This window comes from Corvus kubaryi, unplaced genomic scaffold (assembly GCF_017639235.1).
Source record: "Corvus kubaryi isolate FWS band 111438036 unplaced genomic scaffold, C.kubaryi_AGA036_p1.0 split1-131, whole genome shotgun sequence".
In the NCBI taxonomy this organism is placed as follows: Eukaryota; Metazoa; Chordata; class Aves; order Passeriformes; family Corvidae; genus Corvus; species Corvus kubaryi.
The window spans coordinates 5736553-5754812 of NW_024582073.1; the positions used below are offsets into that span (position 1 = coordinate 5736553).

At 35.4% G+C, this 18260-nt stretch overlaps 1 protein-coding gene across 16 annotated transcripts in view; it reads left to right on the forward strand.

Annotated features, from left to right (window-relative positions):
- The window catches only part of FRYL (FRY like transcription coactivator), a 171322-nt gene that overhangs the window by 90761 nt on the left and 62301 nt on the right, over positions 1-18260 (forward strand). For 10 of the 16 annotated variants that reach the window (XM_042053672.1, XM_042053673.1, XM_042053670.1 and 7 more), the window contains 14 exons: positions 2021-2119; positions 3507-3608; positions 6412-6456; positions 9702-9805; positions 10441-10549; positions 11559-11645; positions 12311-12482; positions 13163-13295; positions 13541-13648; positions 14858-15095; positions 15723-15908; positions 15999-16085; positions 16850-17118; positions 17503-17698. In XM_042053672.1, coding sequence (XP_041909606.1) covers positions 2021-2119; positions 3507-3608; positions 6412-6456; positions 9702-9805; positions 10441-10549; positions 11559-11645; positions 12311-12482; positions 13163-13295; positions 13541-13648; positions 14858-15095; positions 15723-15908; positions 15999-16085; positions 16850-17118; positions 17503-17698 — 1935 coding nt within the window. The remainder of the gene's footprint in view (positions 1-2020; positions 2120-3506; positions 3609-6411; positions 6457-9701; positions 9806-10440; positions 10550-11558; positions 11646-12310; positions 12483-13162; positions 13296-13540; positions 13649-14857; positions 15096-15722; positions 15909-15998; positions 16086-16849; positions 17119-17502; positions 17699-18260) is intronic. The other 6 variants (XM_042053666.1, XM_042053675.1, XM_042053667.1 and 3 more) reach the window with 2 other exon arrangements.

Genomic DNA, 18260 nt, shown 5'->3' on the forward strand with positions numbered 1-18260 from the left:
TTGTTGTTTGTCGGTGAGTTTTTTGTTTTGGCTGGTTTTGTTTGGTTGGTTAGGTTTGTATTCTTGGGGGTTTGGGGGTTTTTTTTAATGTTTAAATTAGAAAGGAGACAATCTTTTTCATAAGACATAACTAGAAAGAGGTAGTTCTAGTAACTGTTTATTGGAAGAAATTTTGATCTTACCCAGGCATGCTTACACTCTTCTAGAGAAGAATTTCTTGTACTATTAAAGAGTGAACACATTTTGTTGTTTTGAGTTCCATATTTGCTTGGCAGTTGGTGTGGGAGTGCCGAGTGGAACTACTTAGCATTTAGGTAAATGCAAATATTAGTTTGCAGAATCATAAACATGGTGAAAACTGCCCTTACAATATGAGGAAGAAGCAGCATTTGGGAGTTGGGACTATCCGGTGGCAAGGGTGGAGGCAGGAACGCCGGCTGTGCGGAGCACTTGTGGTGGTGTGTGATCCCTTCCTACAAGCACAGCCTGAATCAGCGCTTCAGGCAGTTGGGGAGGGAGGCTTGATCTTTCCTTCTGTCTCATTGAGTGTCTAATCATTTCATACAAATGGAGCTTCTTAAATAGAAGCAAAGAGCCTGCTCCCAGAGTGAGGTGCAGTTGAGCAGGTTAGTCATTCTCTTGAAAGATGTGAGATGCAAGTTTGAATATTTTTGATGCAGCTGAAGGAATTGAATGTAGATTTTTCTGTATCTTGGATACAGAAAATCACTCAAGTGAAGAAGCTGTTGGGTTTCAGCATTGAGACTTTACTGTCATTCTCTTGCTTAGTCATTCAGGCATTTTAAGAAACCTGACCTGATTTGGACCCTGCAGGTATGACGAATCACAGCACACTTTGTGGCAGGGAAGTTAGGGCTGCTCTGAAAGCCTAAGGTTATATCCCAAAGCAACAATGTGGTGATGACAACAACTGACTGATTTCTCATGTGGAGCTAGCAGAGTACTAATCAACCTATAGCTTAAGAATAGCAAAAGATAAATAATCTGGTACATCGGAAGTGATTTAAATTGTAACTACTTTCTCAGTTCTTCTTGGATCTGTACACATTACAGAGATACATGCTATTTTTATGCTTCTATATCATGAATGTTTTTAGAGTGTTCTTAGCAAGGTGGGCATGATTTTTCTTTATATAGTGTTAGTTGATATGTCTATATAATATTAATAACTACAAATAACAAAAATTATCTTACATTGTTAGGAAATTATATGTACAGAGGACTTCTTCCAAGAAAAGCAAATTCAGTCTCCAACATCCCACCCTTCAATTTGATAAATAAAGCAGAAACAGGTTAAAACAGTAGGTTGAGAGTATTGTTTAAATGGATCATCATAGGTATCCGGAGAGAAGCCTAAGATTAGCCTTGCAGAGGTTTCAATGAAGAAGGTGATAGCTGCCTGGGTTGTGGAAGGAAACCTATTCTGTGTGCAAGAACAGAGCAGGTCAAAAGGATGCAGGGCTCCATGTATGTTCCATTAATTCTGAAAGCTGAGCAAAGACAACTTGCATGATTGGTTGACTGGTAATCCTGTGGATTATTTCTTAAATTTTCAGTTTTTAGTATTGGAGGACAAAAAAGAAAACAGGAGCAGTTAAGAGGGGAACTGTTAAAGTTACGGATACTAATTTTTTAAATAAATGAAAATATGCATATGAAGAGTTTCAATGTAGTTTTTGTTAGTTGGTATCAAATACATTTTCTTCTTTAAGTGTGGAACGGAGACCACATTCTTAAAGCTTTTTTTTGTAGTGGACTGTTTTGCTGGGGTGGGGTTTTTCGTATGTTTGTTTTAATTGTTAATTTTAGCTGTGTGGTTGTAGTGTTTGGCATGATTTCTTATGCTTCTGTTTATATTTCAGATAAATACACTCAAATGCCTTCCTTAATGTAAAATTTAACTTTTGAATGGTTTTAAATTAGTAAACATATTAATGTATATTTAAATGGCCTTCTGTGTAAATTTTTCAGCCCATTAATTTGTGTATTTTTTTAATAGGCTGTTAAAAATGAAGTGAATGTGCCATGTTTGAAAAATTTTGTGGAGATGCTTTATCAGACTACCTTTGAATTGAGTTCAAGAAAGAAGCACTCGCTGGTATTTTAAAGAAATATTTCAACTTCTCTATTTTGTTCATCTTAGGCTCTTAAGCTAGTACACTATATGAGGAAAAGCTTATCAGCCATATTAATTTAAATCTTAATGTCTCAGTATAATTAAATTCCCACAGTGTATGTGCGTTTGTTCTAATTCTGCTTTGTTTCTTTGTGCAGATATGTGCTCTTGTTATCTCATATGTGAGATTGTCTTAAAATCAGTACTTGTTTTTGATTATTTTAGTGGGTTTTAGCTGAGTTATTTAACCTAATTTTTTTTAATAAAAACCTTGCATTCAGAGAGTCTGAATATATTTAAATTAGGGTTAATTAAAAGATGCAAGTGTCAGACAAGACTTTTCCAGTAAAATAGCGTCCTCTTAATAGCCCTGCTCTGTCTCCTCTTCTTGTTTTTCTTTTTCCAATTTTTTTTTATTATCTCTTATTTATGCACTATTTGGTTATTTTTGATGACTATGGCAGCCATGTTTCAAGTCAATTCACTTCACTTTGCTGAAAATGTAGAGCTAATTTTTGCATTTCAGTTGGTATATTCAGTAAGTGCAAGTGAATTTAAAATGTTTTATTCTCACTTTCATGTCAGGGACAAGCTTTACTTTCTAGTATTCTGCACACATAAAGCATATATCATTGTATTGGTTAAACTTCTTATGTAAGAAAAACATAAAGTGGTTGATGTTAGTATTAAAAATATTTTATTTATGAAGTTAGAAACATTGTATCAGAGTACAATTTGCCTACTCATCCTTTAATTTTGCTTCATAACAAGCAAATCTGCAGTCAGATTTGGTACTAATCATCATTATGTGTTAAAGTACGTGGTACGTAAACAAATCGTATGTTACTAAAGCATAGCTAAATCATACTCTGCATATTCACAGATTTATTTAAATTAAATTATATCATGGCTCATTCCTTGCTAAAATTAGATCTTGAGTAGAAGCAGCATTTCTGACATCTTAGTCTGCCTCAGTTTTTACTGAGTTGATGTTTTTCCTGAATATTCTTGGAGGCAGTTCACCTGCCCAGCATGTAGGACTACATGAATTGAGACTTGTGATTGCAGGGAAAGCATGAGTATTGTATGAAGGGTCAGACTGCTCTCAGTCCTTATTGGAGATCAGGCCTTGCTGGGGGATGAGCTTCACCTTGGTGTCACTGCTGCAGTCTGACACCTTGAGCTCTTACAGCGCCCGGAGGTTACCCAGGGCACTGTGCCTGGCACGAGTGTCCCAGTGCAGGGGAGAGGCTGCCATGCAGTGCCAAAACTGTGAGAGTGAGAGGCAACAACCGTGTGTCTCAATGTACAACACTTAGGAGGTCTGAAAAGAGCAATTTGATCAATTCTTTTTCCCCCCTACTCGTAGGCTTTGTATCCATTGATCACCTGCCTGTTGTGTGTCAGTCAGAAACAGTTTTTTTTAAATAACTGGCACGTTTTCCTGCAGAACTGTTTGTCACATCTAAAGGTAAGAATCCTTTTTAATTTAGGAACTGTTGCAAATCACTAGCATTTATTACAATATGTTCTCAGCATTTTTATGCCAAATAAACAATGAATAATATTTGGCTGTTTAAAAGGACACTGAAATATTTTTCTAAAAAGAAATTAAATGTTTTGAGTCTCTGTATTAAACTTAGTAGTAAGTTTTTGTGATACTATGTCATGTTGGAAATACGTGTGGTCCCCGTGGGGATTATAATTTTTATTGAGTAAAATCTGCAGAAGTGTCTGCTAATAAGGGCTATTCATGCCAGAGAAAATACAACCTGTAATTCTTAGTGTGCAAATTAGATGTGAGAAAATAAGTGACTTGTCTGCTCTTCTAAGTAGAATGTATAGGAAGTGCAAAATTTCTCTCTCTTATTCACTTACTGAAGGAATAGAAAATGAACTGTGACACCAGAAAAGATGTTATATCTACAGCCTGTGATACATATTTTAAAAAAACAATTACAGTGTCCCTTTAACTTGTGACTTCTGTTGATATAATTGTAAGCATCAATTCGTTGATAAAGACATCAAGATACTTACAAATTAGTGACTTTCTTGTAGCATTAGTTGTTGTACATGTTCTTTCCTTGATTATGATTAACATTATTCATGATTTTGCCTAATGTATTGATTTTGAAAAGGCTAATAAATTCTTTGATCCTCCTTCACAACATTGATTCTGGTTAGGTACGAGTGACAATTCTGAAGCTTATTCGTAAAATACGTAAACCGGCATGAGGTCAAAAGGAAAACGGTTTAGCTGCTTGGATTGTTTTTAAGGGTCATTTTGTTCTTACAACATCTTTCACACCTTTCTGTTGCTTGTTGGGTTCTGTATATTTTTCATCTAACATTATTGCAGTTCTTTTGCAATATTTGCCTTGATTTTTGTTTTGTGGTTTATTTTGCTTACGGAGGCTGCTTGTGCTTTTGTTTTTAAAGCTTTTAAAAAAACTCCTTACAATCTAGGAGTTGCCTTTTTCTGGCATAATGTCCATTGCTGATAATGGATGTATTAAAACTATAAATGCCAGTGAGTTTAACTGATAGTTGCTGAGCATGCATTTTATATTTTACTTAGTTTTGTTAACCACTAACAGCTTAACACATTTACTGTAAGGCTCTATTCAGCAGAAATTCCACATACGAATTTCTACAGTTCAGAATTTGCAGTGTTATGATGCTATGCCATCAATGAGTTCTTTAGGATATTTTATGGTTTGGTTTAATTTGGCACACCAAATACTATCAAGTTTTTTGGGTGCCTACCTAGTTCAGAAACTTTGTTGAGCTTAATCTTGAAAAATACACCCCCACTGTCCTCATGTGTCTTATGAATTAATGTGTTCCTTTGTTTCTGAAGCTAATTAAATGCATGCACTCTGTAATAAGTAATCTCATTAATTTATAAATCTGAATTTCACAGCAGTTTAGTCTTTTAGATTCCCCTTCCCCATTTTATTTCCTGATTTTCTAATGACTAAAATTATTTTATTTGCAGTTATTTAAATCTGTAAAATAAAATAAGAAATTCTGAATCCATTGCCTCTAGTGTCTTTGTAACTAATAAAGTAATTTTGAGAGTTACTAGGAGATACTTAGAGCAATAATAGAATTCATCTACCCCTACTGTATTTGTTGACATTAACAAATTAGGAATTGAAATAATGATAACACTTACAGTCTGTCACAGGGATATTCTGTGAAGAGTACAGGCATGCTAGCAAGTCACCAAGAGGTAGCGTAGGTCGTGGATTCATGGTGCTCTCTTTATTCCCTGGTGATTGCCCACTGCAAACTCTTACTTAGCCACGAACAGCGTGTCGCACTTTGGTGACTGAAATAAGCCATTTCCCGTTTGCCGTGGTGTGAAAGCTCACACCTTTGCAGTTGCCCCATAGTACCTGATGCAGAGTTTGTTCATACCCTGCCTTACCTTCTGGTGCTACATTAAATTTGATAATACTCCTGAGAGTGCTCTGAATTCTAAACCTGGCAGTATTTATGGCCTTTATAAACTCTCTGTGCTGGGTTTCAGTGCACATTGCCTTTAGTTATCCTCAAAGCAGGCTTAGTGTGTGGTGAGAACATCCTAGCTGTGCTGAAAGGAGGAAACCTAGTGGTCTGGACCAATGCAGATAGCACATCAGTGAGTTGTAAGAGTCAGTTTAGACCAGGAGTGTACTAAAGGGCTTTTTTTTTTTTTTTTTTTAATATATATGTATAGCTGGCTTTGTCCTACAAAGCTGCTGGGATGCTGCTTCAGCACTGAGCCCAGCAGGCATTTTTTTACACACTGTAGTGTAGGCAAAATTCTGAATTTGTTCAGCAGACAGTAACACTGGGTCAGTACTGTAAAACACTTTGCTTACTTTTTTTGACTAGTATTTAGACAGACAAATTCTAGCAAGTTTATCAGAAAGTTGATAAATTCTTGGATGAACCTGAGTTGTTGTGGTATCTTTACTACCTCTTCTGGAGAGAGGTAAAATTTTTAAAAGCTGCAGAAATGGGAGAGAACAGTGTCTGTCATTCTGCACCACTGTTGGCTGGAAAAAGAGTATTTTTTTTTCACAGTTTACCCATAGTGTCTGTTACCACAAAACCTTGAAAGCTGAAGGAACGTTTTCTGCCACTATAGCAAACCCTTTATTTCTACTGAATAGAGTCCTTGCTAGACAGCTATCTGTTGGTTTTGTGCTTTTTTTCATCTAACATGCATGTGCCTTCCATTCTCATGTTTGTTATGTTTTGCTGTCTCACATTGCTTTATTTAGATGCCATCTAACAACAGTATCAGAAAACAAATAGAAACACTGCAGGTGAGTTAATATGTTGTTGTAACTCAGTGAAATGTTGCTTTGTCTCATGTAAATACTTTTGGTTTGGTTTATGTTCTTTGTTGTATTTTGTGCTTTCCTTTCTTTCTAAAATTGCTGTTAGTACTGTTAAGAAGCAACAGGACTAAGAATAGCTAATGTTTCATAGATGTTTTTCTCTTGCCAGGGAGTAAAGGAGAAAGATCAGAAAACTGTCTAATACCAATTTTTCCTTGGGGGTGAAAGTGTGGCTTTGTAAGATTGATTATCAATATCACAGCTGGTTTCCCTGAACAGCAGTGCATGTTTCCACTGGAAATAACTACCTATTCAGATGTATGGGGTTTTTTGTTACTTCATTTCAAAAAGTGTCTTGCATGTGAGCAAACTGAAAAAACATTTTCACAATAAAAAAAATGTGAAACTGATTTACTGTAACAACTTGCGGTGCACTAACTTGAAAGACTTTTACACTGTTGGTTTTGCAGGTTTTAAAAAATAGAAATTGTTTTAGTTCAGAACAGAAGAAAAGTTTAACATCAGTATTAAAAAGTACTTTCTTCAGTAAGTGACTACATTTGACTAACGTGGAAAAATGCTATTTTGTTTCTTGCCATCATTGAGATTTGTTTCATTGACTCATTTAATGTGTCATGTAAAACCACCATAATTTGCTCTTGCGTTTTTGGTTTTGTAACAGATACTGTTCTTGACAACTTTTTTCATAGTCTGCTGATACCATAATTTATGTTAAAAGTTTTAGGATTTTAAACTAAACTATGTTTAAAAAATACCCCATATACAGTACTTTAAAATCTGATAGACATAATCTAAAAAAAGACTAAAATTCAGCCAGGTTGTTGAATTACACAGCCATCTATTCCTTATTCTAGTTGCTGTAACATCTAAGAAGAAAGAAATACTGACATGTTAACACCAGGTGTATACAAAGTGTGCTATAATTCAGACCCCCAAAGCAATTTTCTTCTAGCATATTTGTTTAGTTCTTCATTATAGGAAGTGATAATGAAAACTTTCAATGCTTAAAATAATAAAAGTACTGCAGGATTTATTTTTTAACTCTTTTTAAAAGGTGAATGCCTCTTTATCTGCTCCTTTTTATTCTTTATGTCAAGCAAACTTTGTCATAACTACTCAGAATTAGCTCTCTTGGATGATACACATGCTAACAGATGGAAAGTTGTTTACACATTATTAAAATATCTGCTATATTACTATTAAAATACCTGCTACATTTACCTTTTTTTTTACTAGATGATTGAAAGCCAACAGTAATTCTTTGGTTTACTTCTGGGCCTCTAAATTAAGTGCTCCTGTAGAATATCAGAAATAAGAAAATTGGAGCATTACTCAGTTTCAGATGCATTTCAGATAGACTTTGATAACACATGTACCAATGAATTCCCCAGCCTACTTTGACAATCAGTAATTGTTGGCCTGTAAATTAAATACAATGAGTAATAATACTGTGGGGTTTTTGCTGTTTAAGCTGATTAGAATCAAAGCTATTACGGTCTCACCTTCTGGTACAGTTACATTTGCTTCTTCCTCAAAGTAGCACCGCAGGTAAATTAACTGAACAGTGGGACAGTTATGAGTGTGAATAGTAATCAGGGACAGGTGTAACTTCTTACTGGGTAGATTTTGTCCAGATCACTTTTCCTAAATTCAGCCACTGCCTAGGTTACAGGTGCTAATTCAGAGGTGATGGCAGCACACATTGATGAGTGTGAACGGAGAGTAGAACAGCGTTATCGCAATGTAAACTGGGTTAAGTTATTCCCTCTAATATTCTGGTAGTCAGTCGTGTATGTTACTTGTCTGTACTACTTTGAAATACCACTTCTGCCTCTGTGATTCTCTGATAGGCTTTTAGCCTTTCTTAAAATAAGATGCTGCCAAAACCAGTAGTCTGGACCCACCTGTGTTAAAGCCACCAGAATTACTCTCCTTTGTGTATATAGCCTTTTACACAGACATGGACATGAAATTACTTTGATCAGCTTACTGGTGCAAGTTGGACTTTCTTACTGCTAGGATTAATGCAGAGGGAGTGTTGAGGTTGTGGAGGAGAGAACCATGAATGAGACCATCTCTTTTTGAACAGTATGGTTGTAGTTTCACTTACACCTTTTGTGAATTTGCACTCCATTTCTCCTAGAAGGACTAAGTCATCTGCTATTCTGACTCACTGGCTTGTGGCACAAAATATGAAATTAATTATGTTCAAGTCATCTTATAGATATATCTTGAAACAGAGAGACTTCACTGGAGATTGGAAGGTGTGGTTTTAGGATTCTTTTGTTGGTTTTTTGTTGCTTGGGTTTGTTAGTTTGGATTGGGTTAATGCCTAAAAAGTTGGCAACTGGGAATCATTTATTATATTCGGAAGTTTGTACTTATGGCCAAGTCCAGAATCTTGCTGGATTTAGATTGTAAGTACTCCAAGAATCCCTGTTTGGAAAGGAGGTTTCTGGAGCTGGTATAAAGAATGTTAGTTACTTACTGGTTTACACAGCTTAAGAGCTTGGAGGAGCAAAGACAGACTCATAGTAGCAGCTTTAAGACAAAAATTGTTTTGCACACAGTACATAATTTAGACTGAATTGTGCTGCAAGATTTTATATTAATTCAAGAAAAGGCAGCATAATTATTACAATAAAAATTCATTGAAAGTGGGTGAACACTAATACAGCCTGCAGGAAGTGTCTACATTGTGTGAAGCCACACCCAGAGAAGCATCCTGTGCCTGCCCTGTTTTGCATTCTTTTCTTCTGCACCTGCTACTGTTTGCTGTCACAGACTGAGTGATGGAGTGAGACCTTGTGCCTGATCCAAAGCAGCTACTCCACTGTTTTAGACAAACTATAAATTAGTCTGCTGTGAAGTAGGTATTTGTTGCCAATGCCTTTCTGAGAAAAGTTCTTGAAAGCAATATACTCTTGGTGTGTTCATCTCAAGAGGAATATCTGCTTTCTAGTTACTGCTCTGCCCTCAGAGTTAGAGATGTGTAAAATGAGCTGGAATTACTAGTTTAAAATTTAAGAAGTATTGGAAATACGCAATACAGGCTTGTTTTTATGAAAAAATATCAAAACCTTGTAGTCAGTATTAAACCCATCTGCTTTCATTGTTAAAAAGTTTATTTTCAAAAGTAAATAAACGTAATTAATTTTGTCAGTGTCTCAACAGGCAACAATAACTGTATTTTAAAATTTATTTTACAGAATAAAGATCCCAAAATGTCCCGAGTTGCACTGGAATCTTTGTATAGGTTATTGTGGGTTTATGTTATTAGAATTAAATGTGAAAGCAACACTGTAACTCAAAGGTAAGTTCATTATGCAAAGTATTTTAAACTATTGATTGTTGGAGATTTTATTCCCACCTAGTGATAACAGAAGAGATCTTGAAGCCAGCTCAGGGATAGTTTAGTCAAGTAAACAGGGGACCAAGCATTTTGTCATAATAGAGAAACCAAAAGCCCTTCAGTATTTTGATGGAAAGAAGGAATAGAGTCTAGAATTGTCTTTGCAGGGATAGAAGAGGGCAGAGAGATCAGCAGGGAGTTTATTAAAGTTAAAAGGCACTAATGGTGCCAGAACAAATCGGGTATGAAGTGTCCATCACTAAGTATGGGCTGGAAATGAAAAGGTTTTCTTTATAATTGTCTACAATGAGAATTGGGAATAGTCGTTCAGATTTTGCCCCTCCTCCTGACTATTAGTAACTGGTTTAAAACAGGGTATTTTTCAGTTCATAGAGTTTCAGAGTTCACGATCCTGCTGCCTGTGACAGCTGGGGCTGTACTTCCTGTAGGTGGTCCTACCTGTCATAGGCTTCTGTATTATTTCATAGTAGCCACACACCCCCACACTTCCAGATTTGAACTGTAGCATCTGTGCTGTTATAAGGAGCGATTTTTAAAAGGCCTTTTTATTTCTTTCTGTTTCTAAATTCTTGTAGCCGTCTCATGAGCATTGTATCAGCACTTTTCCCAAAAGGATCGCGTAGTGTGGTCCCACGAGACACACCTCTGAATATATTTGTGAAGATTATTCAGTTCATTGCTCAGGTAAGAGTACACCTGGGTAGAGCTGTAATAATAGGGTGAACATGATTTGGAAGAAATGTAAATTTAAGGTTCGTTTTTGAAATATTTGCACTGAATTAATGGTCTCATATCTTGAATAGAGTTTCCCCAAATATGTGTAACAAATGAAAGAACTCATTCTCTTTCTAGTAGTGGCAAAACTATTTATTTTTAAGCTTCAAAAACTTGTGTATGAACATTATGATGATTAGTATTTACACTTGTATTGCACTGTTGGGAGCTCTGTGTGTGTATACATATATTTATATAGTACACTAATATAACTACTATATCCATTATGATATTTTTATAAGGGACAAAGCATTAGAACAGTATTACCCACTTATATTTAGCCTGGAGACTGGCCTCTATAGATAGAAATAGTGTGCAATGAATGCAGTAGTGTATAGTTGGCATTACATTATGGTTTATATTATTTTAGGTACTTCTCATGTCCTGATATCAAATGCAAGATACAATCTCACAAGATGAACTCTCATTAATCATTAACCTTATAGATTATAGACATCTTTTCCTGTTTTAGAAATAGCTTGTCTGTGCTTCAGCTTCCAAAATGATTTGCTTTTGGTCATACAGGGATGAGGCAGAATACATAACTCATCACTGTTTATATTTTTTGTATTTATATTGTAATACTTTTTTATTCCTTAGGGCTTCTCTTTATCCCTAATTTTTAGTTTTCTATAAAAGCTCATCTTATTCATAGAAATGTGTTTGATCTGAGATGAATTGTCTGGGAATTTTTTCAGGAGAAATAGTTCAACCATATCAGGGATGAGCTGTGTTGAATTGTACTAGATTCTTAAAAAAAAATTAAGTTATAAAAATAAAGAGGAAAAAAGGATTATTTTCTAAACTTTTTTTTGTTTTTTTAGCTTTTAAGACGTGATACCCAGTACCTGTGCAAAGCCAAGAAGTTATGCATATTAACAGAAAAGAGATGATCACACTAATCTATTTTCCTTTATAGGAACGTTTGGATTTTGCAATGAAAGAAATAATATTTGATCTTCTTAGTGTTGGAAAATCACCTAAAACCTTCACTATTAATCCAGAGGTAATAAAAGCTCATTACTTGCATGCCCTGAGAACAGGGCATTGGGGGATTTTTGGGGGGGGGGGGAAGTGGTTAACTATGTTTGTGCCAAGTTAAAAGCAGATTAATGATTATCTGAGGGAGTGTTCTGTGTTCTCCTAACACTAAAGAAGTAATTGTAGTTGTGCACAGTTGCTGTTTGATTTCAGGTGAGCAACCCAGTAGCTGTTCTACAGTTAAGACTCATTTTGACAATAATTTCAGGAAGCTTTTTTTTTTGTTACAGTGTAACTGTAAAGCATTTTTTCAGGAAAGTCATACCTAGCTCTTCAAGACCCAGTCTAACAGATGGGATTTTTAAGCAATGTCTGTCTTCAATGGGTTGCTCTGGAGGTTCATATCAAGTCCTTTAGTGCTCAGTACTATAAAATGTTCTCTATCTTAGCCTGGGCCAAGTCAGTTCTCTTGAATGAGAGTGTGGAGTGGCACTGAAAGCTTAAACTTTATTCCTGTTACTTTCATTACCCTAATATGTAACATTTAAATAAGCCTGTCCTACTGGAACTGCACTGCTGTCTGTTTAAAAGAGAGGAAAAATGCAATTTGTATTTTATCTCTGTGTTGCTTCAATATTGTAATTCTTATGTTTTCTCTTTCCTTTTTTTGTCTCTTTTTTGCTCTTGAAGAGGATGAATATTGGCCTCAGAGTCTTCCTTGTCATAGCAGATAGCTTGCAGCAAAAAGATGGTGAACCACCAATGCCAACAACAGGAGTTGTTCTTCCTTCAGGAAATACTCTACGTGTGAAGAAAATTTTTCTTAATAAGACGCTGACAGACGAGGAAGCAAAAGTTATAGGTATGTTGTATTCATGTGTAAGTTGGCATTTCAATATGTGTGCATATATTCTTAATTATTCTCAAGCAGTACATTTGTGTAACTTTATTTATGTGTTCATTTTAGTTGTTAGCAAGAATTGCTTTGATTTGTTAGAGAGGGCTGCTAGACAACATTGACTGGTGTCTCAGACCAAATCCATGTCTTTTCTTGAAGTGTTTTGCATTGCCAAATAAGCACAAAGAAGCCTGAGTGCAGTTGGTGTGGTAAATAGCACAGCAAGTTTTTTTCCCTTGATGTCACTCTAAAATGACCCAAATGTCTCACAGCTGGGTAGAGTAAGACAGTCTTGATCCCTGTGCTCTCTTGATCATCTGTGAATGAGGTAGTCATCTCCAAAGGACTGTTTCAACATACTAAATTTAAACTAGAACTAAAAAGCTTAGAATTGAGAAAACAGAGAAGCAACTAATGGTTACTTCATTGCTTATGTTTTTTCTGAAGGAAACTTCTACTTTTGTATAATATCTCATATTTGTATATTTATAGATGTATATTTCATATATACATCCATTTGTTTTGACACTTAAAGTATGTATTTCATGTCATCTGTGCAATAAGAAATTTGTCCTAAGCTGAATAACTGGCAGATATTTTAATAAAAATATGAAAAAAAGTGATAGAACTCTTTGGCTTTTCAGGAATGTCCATCTACTATCCTCAAGTCAGAAAAGCACTGGATAGCATTCTTAGGCATTTGGACAAAGAAGTTGGAAGGCCCATGTGCATGACTAGTGTGCAGATGTCCAATAAAGAACCAGAAGACATGATCACGTATGTACTGAATTGCAGCATTTTTGCTGTCACAGTAGCATCGCATTATTTCTATGCTCTAATGTTGCAGATGCCATCATTAATGTGTTACAATTTTACTTGACTATTAAGTGAATGTTAGTTTCATTGATTATTGATAAAAATGTTTATTACCTCATTAGTTTTGGCATGAAATCAAAAATATATGTCTGGTGTACTGAAGTAGATTTTCCTGTTTCTTTGTTGGCTATAAACTGTTTTTGCAGGGGTGAGAGGAAACCTAAGATAGATTTGTTCAGAACTTGCATTGCTGCTATCCCAAGACTGATTCCAGATGGCATGAGTAGGACTGACCTCATTGAATTGCTTGCAAGGTAAGAGAAATGGAATTCTGCTCTCAGTGGATATTCTTTTTTAAATGCTGCGTGTGCACGTTTGTCAGTGCACTCACTATGCAGTGTGAGTCACTGCGTGCAGACTCCGTCCTTGCTCCTTCTGCCAACCTTCTGCAGCTGGTCAAGTTTTACTGGCCGTGGTAGCAGGAGGTAAATTTATCTTGCAGACCTTGCACTTTTTTTTAGAGAGAGTATTTTGAGAAGTAGGAATTTATTTCTGTTGCTTTGTTTTTTTGAACTTGTTTTATCTTTTTGTTACTGCTATGATATTTTTTTCCTTTCTTTTTCTTTCTGTTGAGAATACTATAAATTTTCATAAAGCCATTCTTGTTTGACACTGCTAAAATTTGAGACAGGCTCTTGGGGGAAACTTTATTATTTTTCTCTACTGATCCTGCTTTTTTTTCCCATTTTTTTGATCCAAGACTACCCATATTCTTCCATCCCTTATCTCAGTTTAAATTGAATGTACCTTATCAGCACTGATAAATAGTTGAGACAGACTTTTTAAAAATTTTTAATGCAAGAATAGTCTTGGCACAGAAATACAGAACAGCTTATGGCTTTGAAATTATAAATTCATTTTTATATAACATGTTAAGTTGAATATATAAAAAGTTAGTAATAACATAAGAGAATAAGATTTTTCTAACACTTTCTTCAGTGTTAAAATTCATATAAAAGACATGAAAGTATTAAGTAATAATATAATGCTGGGATAAGTGTCTTCTACCATAGCAGGCTTAGACATATTTTTAAGTCTATGCAGAGGATTTTTTTGTGAATTTTTTCTCATATCCAAAGTAAATCTCCTTTAACTGCAAAAATAATGTGTTATTTTCAGTTTTAGTTTGAAGAAAATAGCCTATACGTCACAGGGTGCTGGTCTGCTGAACTCTAAGGCAGTTGTTCAGAGGCATGCAAAGATGTACCTTTGTTAAAGACTTGACGGTCTCTCTTGAAAATAGTTTATTTGTATTAAGTTTTGTGAAACCTTGCGTCATTTTGCTGTAGTAGAAGTGCCTTCTGTCACTAGCCAGTTTCAGGTTTATTCAGTGCAGAAAGTGCATCTCTCTGGAACTGTTCTACATTGTACAGTAAAGAAGGAAAACACCAAACTTTAAATGATAAAGGCTGGTTAAGAGTATGCCTATCTAGGGTGATGATACCACTATTTTTTCTAAACAGGCTGACAATTCATATGGATGAAGAACTTCGTGCCTTGGCTTTCAATACACTCCAAGCATTAATGCTTGATTTTCCAGATTGGCGGGAAGATGTTCTTTCAGGATTTGTATATTTTATTGTGCGTGAAGTGACTGACATCCACCCAACGCTTCTTGACAATGCAGTAAAAATGTTAGTGCAGCTCATAAATCAGTGGAAACAAGCAGCCCAAATGCACAATAAAAGCCAAGATTCTCAGGTATATCTATATAAGGTCCTTTGATGTTAAAACATAGTTTGAATCTACATACAAACTTAATAGTGGGCTTTACTGGCTTTGTTAAGTAATAAAAATTCAGCTAAATTCCTTACAGTGCTTGTAGACTTTCAGATCTCTTATTTTAAATCAACATTTTATCAAAACAAACTTAGTCTCAAATTATTAAATATTACCTAAACCCTAATTCATGACCACATTTTGCTTAGATTGTAGGTCATCATGTGTAACTGGAAATATGTAGGAGTTATTAAACAGTAGAACAAAACCCACCATTTTTTACTAGCCAGTAGAATGGGTTCAAATAATTTTATATTAGTATCTTTTACAAAAGAGTATTGCTTGAGATTTTTTTAATTGTGCTCTCATTGCATCATCTTGTGAGAAAGTGAAATAAAGATGTTCTTCTGGTATTTGTTTGGACTAAATTCAGAGAGGTAATAAAAAATGAAGTGACTAATATTATGTCATCCTCATAATGCAAAATTTGACTAGTAGCCAAAAATCTAAATATTTTATGATTAAATCTGCCATCGCCAATAATGGAACTGTATCTTAGTTGTGTTTATTTTTTCTTCATTTGCTTAACTTCTCTGATGTTTTTCTTAGCGTGGTGTATCCAATGGGGCTGCCCATACCCTTCCCCTGGAGAGGACCCTTTATTCCAGTGTATTTCATGTGGTGGAAGGCTTTGCTTTGGTCATCCTTTGCAGCACAAGGCCTGCCACCAGGCGATTAGCTGTCAGCGTTCTCAGAGAAATAAGGGCCTTGTTCACACTTCTAGAAATTTCAAAGGTAAGAGTTGATGACCCATTCTTATGAATGCCTGGTGAAACTGCTTTCATTTTGACATTCTTTGAGCTTGGTTTGCTCTGTGTTTTGTAGAGCGATGATGAGTTGGCTATAGATGTAATGGACAGACTAAGTGCTACTATCCTGGAGAGTTTCATACATCTCACGGGGGCTGACCAGGTAGGACAGTTTTTTTGGAAAGTTACTTGTAAGATGAGGTTATTCTGCAAAGCTATTCCAAATAAATAGTATATCTTTTAAATGATAGTGTCAGTACATTCATGCGAATTTTATCAGCAGTTTATCACCACAAAGAGAAAAAGGAAAAATCTTGAGGAATGTTGTGAGCTTGGCACCACTGTTGTAAACTTTGTTTAATAGTGTGTCATTATCACCACCATATAAACACTGACAGCTGTGTCTTTATCTGTTTTTTCTCATCTTGCTCATAGACGGCAATTTCTTAAAAGCAAAGGGCACTGCTTTTTTCTGCAGTAATACAGTATCATAGCAGTCAATGTGCCCCTTACCCATGATGAAAGCTGTAATAACTGTCAGTGAATAACAGTTGAATTCCATACTTACGTATTTATCGTAAACTCCTAAGTATCAAGGAAACTTCCGATTTTAGGATTAGGAAACAAGTTGGAATTCAGTAGTAAGGCTTTTAGAGTACAAATCTTTTGGAAGAATTAAATCATTAGGCATGAAAGGGCCTTTTTCTAGGATTTTCTTTTTCCTAATACCAGTTTGTTCTCAAACAATCTGTTTCTATAGCTGTTCACATTAAGAAATTCTGTAAAAAAACCCCATAAATTACTTTTTTATCTGTTCCAGATGTGGTTTCAACACTGATACTTTATTAGAAAAATAACAGTGAAGAGATTGTTATTTAATATACATGGATATTAAATATTGCCTCATTGTCTTTTCTGTGCACACAGACTACTTTACTGTACTGTCCCAGTTCAATAGATTTACAAACTCTGGCTGACTGGAATTCCTCCCCAATCAGCCACCAGTTTGATGTGATCAGTCCCTCACATATTTGGATATTTGCACATGTGACTCAAGGCCAAGATCCATGGATTATAAGCCTCTCAAGTTTCATGAAGCAGGAAAATCTTCCAAAACACTGCCCAACAGCTGTAAGCTATGCTTGGACATTTGCTTATACAAGACTTCAGCTGCTGTCTCCACAAGTGGATATCAAGTAAGTTGATTTCTAAAGTAAATACAGGAAGTGTCATTATTGTTTCGGTGAGGTAACAGATAAACTCTTTATATCGTCTGTGGATTTAATTCAGCTTTATATAACAAAAAATTAAAGCAGATTTATCTAGATAAAAAAGTCATCTGCTGTAAAGATTAGTTAATTAATGCCTTTGGCCGTATTGTAGTTCAACAGATTTGAATATAAAAGCATGCATTATTGATGTACAAGTCTGCTCTGAATAACTTATTTAGCATTTACCATGTTAACAATTTGGGAACCAATGGCATATGCATAATTGAAAAATAAATTCAGTAGAAAACCTAAGTAAAATGTGGTAAGCTTCATTTACTCTACTGAGTTCTTCTCTTTCTTTTTTAATAGCAGCCCTATCAATGCAAAGAAAGTAAATACTACTACAAGCAGTGACTCCTATATTGGGCTCTGGAGAAACTACCTGATTCTTTGCTGCAGTGCAGCATCTTCTTCAAACTCCTCCACTTCCACAGGCTCTGTGAGATGTTCCCCTCCTGAGACGCTGGCGTCGACCCCTGACAGTGGTTATAGCATTGATTCAAGAGTAGGTCCTTCTAATGCTTACTGTAAATAAGTCTACATGTTATTGGAAATAGAAACACCAGAGGCTATAATATTATAATTAGAAACTGGTACTGGTATAATTTGTCTGAAAATATTTTTAGGATACATTTGTTTATCATTTGTTTAGAATAGTGTTTTAGTTTGCTTTTCCCTGTCTGTGCTGTGTATGTTTTTAAGGCAAATCTAATCATGTAATGAAAACATTTACCCAATCTCAGAGTCTTGTCTGGCAGTAATAAGGAAATGTTTTGTTCGCTGTTAAAGGGGTGGTTTTGCTGTCATTAGACTTCTGCAGTTCTGAGCAAATAGCCTGTCACTTCAATAACTGAAACAGGGACCTATTCAGGCACGGTGTATCTTGTTATATTTTTCCAATGACAGACATTTTTCTGTCTGCCTTGCTTCATATCATCTGCAGATTTTTTTTTTTCCCTCTTCTTTGCTTGTTTTTGCTCATCTCCTTTTTGGCGTCCTGTTAAAGGTACAGTAGACATGAAGATAATTCATGGACTATGCAGCAGATTTTTGGCAGAAGCAGCCCA